The 11033-nt window shown below is 22.3% G+C and overlaps 2 protein-coding genes across 2 annotated transcripts; one reads left to right on the top strand and one right to left on the bottom strand.

The window, feature by feature from the left end:
* The first annotated feature begins 2812 nt into the window (after window positions 1–2812).
* Window positions 2813–5652, top strand: LOC112595109 (ER membrane protein complex subunit 4). Its single transcript, XM_025340200.1, has 5 exons — window positions 2813–2924; window positions 3049–3130; window positions 3197–3347; window positions 3407–3524; window positions 5251–5652. The coding sequence occupies exons 2-5, from the start codon at window positions 3081–3083 to the stop codon at window positions 5445–5447; spliced, it is 516 nt and encodes a 171-aa protein (XP_025195985.1). The 5' UTR covers window positions 2813–2924; window positions 3049–3080; the 3' UTR covers window positions 5448–5652.
* Window positions 5653–6234: 582 nt separating this feature from the next.
* LOC112595119 lies at window positions 6235–10909 on the bottom strand. Its single transcript, XM_025340211.1, has 5 exons — window positions 10891–10909; window positions 10766–10818; window positions 8320–8364; window positions 6530–6583; window positions 6235–6460 (listed from the first exon to the last, which is right to left on the bottom strand). Exons 1-5 carry the CDS (start codon window positions 10907–10909, stop codon window positions 6380–6382), a joined length of 252 nt encoding a protein of 83 aa, XP_025195996.1. The 3' UTR covers window positions 6235–6379.
* Between the last annotated feature and the right edge of the window lie 124 nt (window positions 10910–11033).

Below are 11033 nucleotides of genomic sequence, written 5' to 3'. Positions count from 1 at the left end.
TTTGATATAGTATATGATTGGTGACTATTAAATACAGGAAATAGTTTTACTCATAGCTTAAAACTAGAATAAGCATATTTGGCCACTCATATACCTTTGTTATGTATGGAATAAGATTGTTTTAGATTAACCAGTCATTTTTAAAAGTGGATTTAAACTAGGAATAATATATAGTAGATGTTTAGATCTAATCTGTCAATGCCATCGATTAATTAACTTATTTCCAAAAAAATTATCTAGTTACACATAGAGCGGAATTGGATTATCATTCTATATCATCAAGTGATACGTTTTTTTTATATAGCTATTAGTCATTTATTTAACTTTTAATATTAAACTAAATGATATATTTTTTTACAAAAATATTACATTTTTTAATATTATTAGTATTTAATTTATTGTTGTTATAATAATATCTTTACATAAATCATATAAAACAGTAAAAATAGATTTATAATAGGTACCTATCAATAAATAATATTTTAAAATAAATCAACATTTAAGTTCTCTCATAAAATATAATGTTATATATTGTTTAATAATGTAATTTAGTCCAAATTGTAACTAAAAATGTTTATTTTAAATATTAAAAAAAAAATAAATAAATAATTGTCTTTAAAGAATAAATATAATTTTATAATATAAAGTATTAATGCACTATATTGAAGTTATTTAATTTTAGTCATATTAAAAATAAATCAATACATTATTCAAAATATTTTGTATTAAATTTAAATCGTCTCGTATAATGCATATTTCATTAATTTTATTGTCTACCAAATACATCGATAACAATAAATTAATATTTTAAAGAACAGTTATAAAAAAAAAAAAATTATTTTTTGTTTTATTTTTACATTTAATATTTATATTATGAATTGTATTAAAATAAGTTGATGTATATCTATACAAACTACACAATATACCTACTCGATAACTCAGTTATAAACTTAAATAAATTATTATTAATTCACAAAAAAAATATATAACTATAGACTATAGTATATAGTTATAATTCATAACTAAGAATTAAAGTTATAGAATATAATAGAAATACCAGTATAATAATATATATAATATTTATTAAATAAATATACTTTGTTAAAAGAGATAAGTTAAATAATACATTTTAATATAATTAAATTGTATAAGCAAATTAATATTTATTATGAAAGTATTTATGAATGCTATTATTATAACAACTAATAATTAGTTATTACATTATTGGTTCATATTAGTTAAGTTAATTTGGATTTGAAGATAAAATCCCATCATGAAATTCTTAGTAGTTAAACCAACTAATTTTAATTTTCTCAGATTGTTTTGTGGTTTTTTGTATTTATATGTCATAAATTTGCAAGTTAATCATCTAATTCAATAAGATTGTGTTCTAAAATAACCAAAAGAAAACTGAAACCTTTTTATTCAGTTTTTGAACTAAGAACCAATCATTTTACTTGGCATCTGACATTATAATTATTAATTTTATAACTTTGTATTACATATCCAAATATTTATTAGGTTAGTATAATACTATATTCCATAGATATGAAAAGATAAAAGATAATATTAAAATTTAAAGTAACATTGACGTTATTATTTATAATAAACGTTTGTCATGTATTATTTATGTGTTTTTTTTAGTAATATTGTAAGTAATATACTACATACTCAATGATATTAAGTTAGGATTGTTAGGCCATTAGACGTAGCAGATATAGTATATTAAATTATAGGTACTAACAGTAGCCAGTACGTACATGAATTGAATCATTTATGATTTTATATTATTTCATCTTATAGGATGGGAGGTGTTAACAGTTTGCTATGGCTCAATTTTATATACACATATCCCAGTGCTGGTCAAATTTACTGTTTTTTTCTTTTTATGCCGTTCACTAGGAAAATAGAAAATTTGAGGTACGGATTGGACACATATATGCAGTAACATAAACCGAACAACACTAACAAATACAAAGATTAAAACACAATGCTGGCCAAATTGAAAATAGTTGAAAATTAATGTAAAAATGACGCCTTTAGGCGTCATCTGAACATGGGAAAGATCAAAATGATGCCTCAAGGTGTCATCCCATGGCAAATGTATCAAATGCAGATACATTTTAAGTATTTTTTTTGATTATTATAATTTTATTTCCAAACATATTACATAATATTATTTGTTAATTATTAGATAGGGGTCCTCCATATACATTTCTTAAACGTGTTAATAAGTCATAATTACCCAGAGGTATTATTCACAAATCTGGTATAGATAAAGAAGGCTTTTAACAATTTGGGAAGCGATCTTAGGTCTCCCTTTTTTTTTTAATTGTGGCTTACCATAAGTTTGTTCATCTACTTCAAAAGACTCGCTAACACAAGAACCGCAGATCGCCAACCAATATAAGTTCAATTTAGTCAGTTATAAATTATAACATTAATTTATGCTGTAATATTGTTATTTTTCTTGGGTTAATTGGGTCCTTACGATCATCTCATCACACAGCCAAGCTTCTGTTTTTCACTTTGATATTATAATTATTTAAATAATTATGGTAAGTATTAAACTATATTAATATTTATTATTAACGATTATCATTATCAATAATTATAAGTTTTAAGAATATTTTTATCTATCATAATATTATTATCATATTTAATATTAATTTATTATTCTGTGGTAACACGGAGCAATAGTTTACAAAATCGCATTACGCATTCTGTTGGTGCTTATGACGAGATACGCCGCGTTTGAATAAACGTTGTGATTAAAACAACCTGGGCGGTGACCAAGCATTATCAGCAGTTATCTGTTATCAATAATTATAAACATATTGTACACTATCTTAATTATTGGAGTCTCACGATTTATTCATTATTGTGAAATCCCAATTGTCGTAACCACCGCTTTTTTATAAATTGTAAGTATTTAAACACCTTTCAAAATTCACATCGTATTGCACAATTACCTACTGAAACGCTCACAAATCCCCAAGTGAAAAATTAGTGATGAAAAACGTATAAACTTTTTTGTTTCCTTTCTAGACTGCCAGTACGTGTTGAAATTGTTATACAAAATGACCACAATCAAAAGTAAAACCTTTAAGTGGTCGTTGGATTTTACCAGGTAAAAATATTTGATCACTGAGTCCATATTTCTTGTATAACGTTATCACATAATTTTATCCCCTAGAAACAAACATGAAAAATCAACGGATAACGTTAGTCCACCAGGATATAGTCAATTAGCTGGACAAAATGGTACTGAATTGACAAGAGATAGTGAATCAAGTCGACTAATTATAAAAAAGTCTTGGGATTTAGCCTTAGGACCACTAAAACAAGTACTTGAATTAATCAATTTACATTTAATTCTTAATTGTCAATGTTCTGGTTTTATTAGGTACCCATGAATTTATTTATTATGTATATGGCTGGAAACTCCATTTCCATATTTCCTATCATGATGGTTGGTATGTTGATAGTAAGACCAGTCAAAGCATTATTTTCATTACAAACAAGTAAGTTAATATTAGAATTTTCATAACTATTTCTATTAGTTTTAATTAAGACGGAAATACATTAAAAATACTATACCTAGTTGCCTATAAAAAAAATGATTAAAGTTATAGATGTGTTTAATATATATACATTTAAATAGTTTATTATGTTCTAAAAAAGTTAATTAGAACTATATAATTTTAAGAATAATAATTATCAAACATTTTATATATTTTGTTATTTACATAATATTTTAACTATGACATTAAATTATACAAAGACAGTTATAATACATTATATAATTTCACGAATAAAGTCAAAATATTATTAGATTCACTTTGCATTAATTATCAATAACAGCATAGTACCTATATAATCATTAATACAATTTAAAAACATAAACCTATTATGTCAAGCAATTTTCATAAAAACCCGATTGTTTATACAAATGAATTTTTACCAGTTATTATATTGAAATATGTTGTTTTTTAAATTTAATTATTTTCAATTACATTACTTTGTAATTAACTTTTATCTTATTTCATGTTTATATATTTCTTTAAAAATAAAAACTTAAGTTGTTATCAAATAATCAAAAAATTAGTATCCAATTTTATATCAATATAGATGCTTATAAATATTTTAGACTACATTTAAAGTCCTAAATTTTTTTTAAAGAAAAATTCTAAATTTAATCAAGTGTAATAAAAATATTAATATTTTAAATTTTAAACATCAAGTTATTCTTTTTTAAATGTGTTTCAATTATTTAATTTATTTTTCTAATAGTTTTTTAGTTATTTGTAACTTACAAATTAAATAAAACTGCAAAATTTTCATTTTTAAACTATGATTTATTGTTTGACTAAAATATAATGCTAATAGAATTAAAAATAAAATAGAAGATAAATTTTATTCACTATATTTTTAAAATTCTTATTAAGCTTAATTTACAATTGTTCAGCTTAAAATCAATTTTTAAATAAGTACTAAGTAGTTTTTATGCATTTTACATGTATATTAGAGTAATGTAATTTATTCAAAAACATAAAATACAAAAATTAAAAAAAAACATAATATAATTATTTTTAGTAACTTACCTGTAAAAAAATTGTAGATTAATTCATTCTTGATCTGAAGCTGAGCAATAAATAAATCAGTTATAAGACGTGTTTTATATTTTTCTGTTTTGTTTGAACAAATTTCTCAGTACTTTTTTTTGAACAAAAAAAATACATTTGTTAACTAATTAACACAATTACAACTATTGTTATCAAAAATTAAGCCTATTCTGCTCAGAATTGTTTTTCATATAGAATATTAGTTATATCATTGAATTTAATTAAAATTTAGTTCATTCATTATAGTGATCCAATTAACAATGAAGTACTCTTAACATTTGACAACTTCTGTTGAGTAAAGTAGTTATCTACTTGCTTTGTTATTAAAATGATCATACTTTCCGATTATAGTTTTTATCGTTTTAGATCCAGACTAATGTTTTATTTATTATATACTTAGAAGATTAAAATTTTTAATGAGATTCCTTAAGTTTTTCAAAAATAATTAACTAAAATAAAATACAGACAGCTATAAAAAAATTATCTAGAATTGAATATACTTAAACATTATGTTAATACATTTTTAATATTGCACATTAGTATGAACTATTTTAATTATGTATTACTTTTATTGCTTCATGCTGTCTTATATGTCTACAATATTTATATCGTTTTTATTTTACAGCATTTAAAACCATTGAAGGAACTCAAGCATGGGGTCAAAAATTTATATTTTTCATTGGAAATTGCGTTAATATTGTTTTAGCGTTATATAAATGCCAGTCTATGGGTTTATTACCAACACATGCATCAGATTGGCTTGCATTTATCAATCAACCTACTAGAATGGAATATTCTGGAGGTGGTTTTGTTTTAAGTTAATCAAAAATGTAATTAAAGGAATTTATGAGCTATATTATGAAACTAAAATGACAAATTAACTGCCTCGTGTGGAAATTGTGATTATATTTCAAAATTTATTTTAGGTATAATGTGTATGTGTATTGAATCATTTAACAACATAGAATATTTTCGATAATTTTGTATAATTACCACATTTTTTTAAATTAAATTATTTACTCAAGAATTTTATAGTAGTATACAATTAATAATAATTAATAATGTAGCATGTGAAATATTTATGAATTCAAAAAACAGCTAAAATATAATAAAAACATAAGTCAAGGGTGCCTTTAAAAATATGCATTGCATAATTATTAATATTTTGATTCTTATGTTTTTTTTATTTTATATTACTATTATATTTGTGTAGAAATCAATTGATTTTTCATTGGTGTGGCCTTTATCTTAGTATTCAATTCACTTTTGTTAAATATGGTTTCATCCAATTTGGTTATCATTGATAAACATTACAAATATAATTATTTTGTAGTTAACTATTGTAAATTTGAACTATACATTTTTTTTTTTCATAAATAGACCAAAGCTTAAAAGGTTAAATATATTCATACATTTATAAGTATTAAGTACATATTTAATTGGGTATAATATAAAGGGCACTAGGTATAAATTTTTGGTTAGTTAGTTTTTGCATTTTTTATCTATTAATAGTTGATAAAAATTCAAAAACAATAACAAGGATAACCTGCATAACAAAGGTCAAAAAACAAAAAAAGTACAAGCACATTTTTCAATAATAAAATCTATCTATGTAACAAATAATTTATTTGCTCAATACTTATACATTATTTCATATTGAAAATATTTATGTATTTCTACTGAGGAAATAACTATCAAGTTATATTTACAATATAAGTATTAATAACATAATTTATGTTAAATTTTAAAGTAATTTAGGGTTTGGGTTTCATTATTTCATCTAAATATTTTTTCATTTTGTCTATAATTACTCCAGGATCATCAACTTTGGCTACCTGTGGCGTTTAAAAAATTAAACATCAACAATAAAATAAAAGAATCATAGAAAAAAATATAAAGCTTACTTCATAGTTTTGTGCTGCATATAATCCTGTGTAGACACCCAAACCAAAAGAAACCTATAATGTATAAATTAACAAATTAAATAGATAAAATTATAAACATATTCAATATAATATATATTAGTTCAGACATTAAATTAAAGAAACCACAGAAACAAATATTTTTTTATTTATTATATTGACAAACTATACACAATAATATTTAATAAATAATAATCATAATTATCTATACTATTAAACATAGATGAGACATTTCTATAATTGTATGTTTTAATTATCGATTTACCATCAGGGTTAACATTGCAAACCTTGGGCTAAATAAAGTATAAAATAGTTACTTTGAACAATTATCAAAATCAAATAATCTTAAGGCTGTTTTTAACCATTAAAAAAAATAAACAAATAAAAAATAAAGTATGGTCTAACTTTTTTATTTTAATTAAAAAAAAATAATGATAATGATTTATAAAATATATAATTTATGTCCTTAATCAACAGTTATAGTAGTTAAATAAGTTAACTACAATCAAATATGCAATTATAACCTTAGTATAATAATATTCTAAATAGTGAATTGAATTTAAAATGTTAAGTCTCAATATTCCAGTTATTATACTATTCTCAAGAAAGTAAAGAAACTTTATTTCTAATTTGTGTAACATTTATAAATAAATATTAGTTCTATAAAATGTTCTAGATTATTAAATATGAAGTATACTACTATATTAACTCAACGACAAACTTCATCTTCTGTGTCAGATCTTAATATCAAGAAATATAACACTATATTCTGTCCTGCAAACATGTGGCAAATCAACAAAAAACAGTTGTTTAATATATCTCAATGCAACATTTTGCTAGAGTAGAATAGGTCTTAATGGCTAGTTGTAGTGAGGGGATGCTTAGAATTGTTATGTTTATTTGCTGGATAGAGTATACTGATCAAGCGATTACTATAAAAATTAATGCTATAACCCATTTGGTTAAAGCCTCATTCTACATTTCCAATAATAATTTAATATTCTTCAATCAGTTTTAATAAAAAAAAAAAAATAACCCACTATCTACTGTCATTAAAATGTCAAAGCTTCGTTATAAACAATTCAATAACCAACTAACTGACTATCCCAACCATTTTATCAACCAATTCTCATCTGAAAATATTCTAGAAAATACTCAAAAAAAGCTAGAATGACACTAGTGGTGTGACCTGTTTCATTTAATTCTAACAAAATGTAAATCATTATTAATTATATATTTAATTTAACTAATATTTTTTAATGAAGAGCCATCATTGGAAGGCCTCTTTATTGTTTTTATATTAATATTTACTTATTTATTAAATCAATTAAGCTTATTATTCAGCTGTACAACAAATAGCCAGATGACTAATAATAAATAAGAAAAGACTTGTCAATAATTATTATAATAAAAAAAAAACAAAGCCAACAACGGCACACTACAATTTTACAAATAAACCACATGACAAAAACCAGCATCTTAAAAGTATCAATATTTTTCTAAGTATATTTCCTAATGAACAACAAATTTTCCTTCATAACAGATTTACCCAAAGACAAACAATTTAAAACAATTCAAAAAATAATGATTTAAAAAAAAATAAATATTTTGTTATTGCCTAAATAATTTTAGTGTTTATTAATTGAAGTTTTTCAATAGCATAAAAAATATGTATTTATAAAAAGTCTACTTAAAAAAAAAAACTTATATAAAATAAATTTTTTTCTTAAAATATCAGTAAAAATATGTAATGGATTTATTTTTATACTTACTATTGTAGATAACATGCCCATATTATTGAGAAGAAGTATTACTTTCTAAAAACAAAATGAAAAAAGAAAAATTATTTTAGGTAATATAATTAATATACTGACGTTATGGTATAAAGCTGTAATAGTAGTATTCTACTAATATTCAGGGCTGACACAAAAGGAATTTTAGGTGTTAAACTAAGTTTTACACAATACTAAATTAACAAAAATTATTTTAATAGTTTAAATTAAATCCTATTATATTTTTTTTAGATTTTGAGCGTAGAAATGAAATTATTAATTTTACAATAATGTGTTTATTTTTATCTATATATGTTATGGGCAATGTGAAATTGTGAACCACAATAAACTTTTTTTTTTTAACCAACTAATATTATTTTTATTTTAATAATAAATTATAATCAACAAATCTATTTATAATAATTAATAGTATTGTTTTTTTTTGAAAAACAATGATTATGAATTTTACTCATATATCATAATATTACAAATACTTTAATGAAATAACAAAAAAAAAAAAAAATGAACAAATATTTTAATTTTTATTATAAATTATATTATACCTACTTATTTGAATAAGATTTAGAAGCATGACATTTGGAATTACATAGTCTGTCAGCTTTTCTACACTTGCATTTATTTATTTTGCAACCCTGTGTACATGTACACCGCACAGATAATATCCCTGTCCTCCTAAATTAAAAAGGGAGCGGGCTACTTCTCGCAAAGAAATTGAATTAGCCGGTATGTCTTCGATTTATACAAATTTTTCTTAGCAAATTGTAAATTGGTTCCTACTGTACTGCTATTGCAGTTTTTATCATTTTAATCAATGTTATGTAATAATAATAATTATTATTATTGTTTTAAAATATTTGTAATATGATAAGATTTAATACAGTTAATAGTAATTGTTTAAAAAAAAAAAATAAAATAACAATTTATTTATATGTATATTAGTTATTATTATATATTCTATAAATATATATATGTTACGGTAAATTATGTTATATCAGAAATTAACGTTATTTACTTACAAATGTGGGAATTATCATTATTTAACATCATTTACCGTAACATATAATATATATATTTAACTACTTATAAATTATTATAAATAGGTAATAATAAAATTATAATTTATAATAACAATAAAAATAATATTAGTTGGTTAAAAAAAAGAAATATGTGGTTCTCAGTTTTACATTGGCCAGGCAGGACTACATTGCCTATAAAATATATATGTTTATACCATAATTATTGTAAAAAAATGGTTTAATTTCTATTATTTAAAGTGGTTTTGGATAGCAAATTGTAGTTAAAAATTTTAAGTTTCCAGTATTTTTCAAAATAATGGGGAAAAAACAAACAAAATAATTAAAGAAAAATGGTAATTTTAACGCTCAACCAGTTTTTTACAAAATTGATTTCTTTATTTTGTTGTTATTCAGAAAAAAGTAATTATAGAAGTCAAAAATTTTTACCAAAGTTTAAACCAGTGGCGTACCCAGGATTTTAGTACTGTAGGTCTGTCTTATTTACGAGAGGCCACGGAATAGAAACTTTAACCAACTATGTGTTACAAAGTAGTTTTTAAAATATTTAACTCTTTAGGATTTAGTTAGTTTTGGATATTTGACATTTTTTTTAGTTTTATTTCTATACTATTATTCATTAAAATATTTTCATTTTGTCAAAAACTTTGAAAATGTATTACAAGATCCTATATAAATTGTTTTTATAGATGTTTAAAATTTAAACTTTATCATAACTAGGAATATTCATAAATTATTTTGAAGCTGACATTTTATAAAATGGTAATTTTTATAAAAAGTAAAATAAATTACTTTATACAATAGCAATATTAAAATATACTTTATGATATAAACTGATAAACCATTTCCACTTAGAATCTTTTTTCATAATAACGATTAACAAATAACAATATACCATTAAATTTAAAAGAAATACATTCTTTACAATGACCCATTTAACACCTATTGTACAAAAAAAACAGTACTCACATTTATCATGATGTATTCAAATAGGTATTAAGAAAACAATAAATTTATACATACACTCCAAGACATACACTAATCAAACTATTATTTTGTATATAATCAATCCTTGAGGCAGTTGTCAAAGATGTAAAAAATGTATTAAAATAAAAATAAACTGTGACTGTGTAATAATATTACATTTTTTGATTACTTACTAAATAAATTAGGAAACTATGTCATAACTAACCATTTTGATAACAATTTATATAAGTATTTTAGTTTTCACTAAGCTAAATATTTGTTATCGAGATAATAAGATATTCTTATGGAGGAATTAAATAATAGTAGCATTGTAATTTAATTTTTACTAGGCCGCATAATTTTAGTGCTAGCTTTGAATCTATTAGTAAATAATATTTAAAACATAATGATAAAATAACACTTACTTTTAAACGTAGTTGCGATGGTGTCGTATGATACAACACAATTTCACAGTTCACTGTAGACAGTTAGTGGCTAATAACAATTCAAAACTTAAAATGGAACTATGGTACCAACAATAACGAAGTACACATGTAACGAAGAGACATTCGAGGAATGAAAAAAATTATAATAATTATCTGTCTTATTAGTCCGGTTATCAAGACACAGCGGGCAATCGCTAATCGGGACAATGATATTGATTAAAATACTATTATCACTAAAAATTATTTT

The sequence above is a fragment of the Melanaphis sacchari genome, unplaced genomic scaffold, assembly GCF_002803265.2.
Source record: "Melanaphis sacchari strain LSU unplaced genomic scaffold, SCAv2.0 Contig257_pilon_pilon, whole genome shotgun sequence".
In the NCBI taxonomy this organism is placed as follows: Eukaryota; Metazoa; Arthropoda; class Insecta; order Hemiptera; family Aphididae; genus Melanaphis; species Melanaphis sacchari.
The sequence above is the reverse complement of the archived record's forward strand: the minus strand, read 5'-3'. Positions and strand labels throughout refer to the sequence as shown.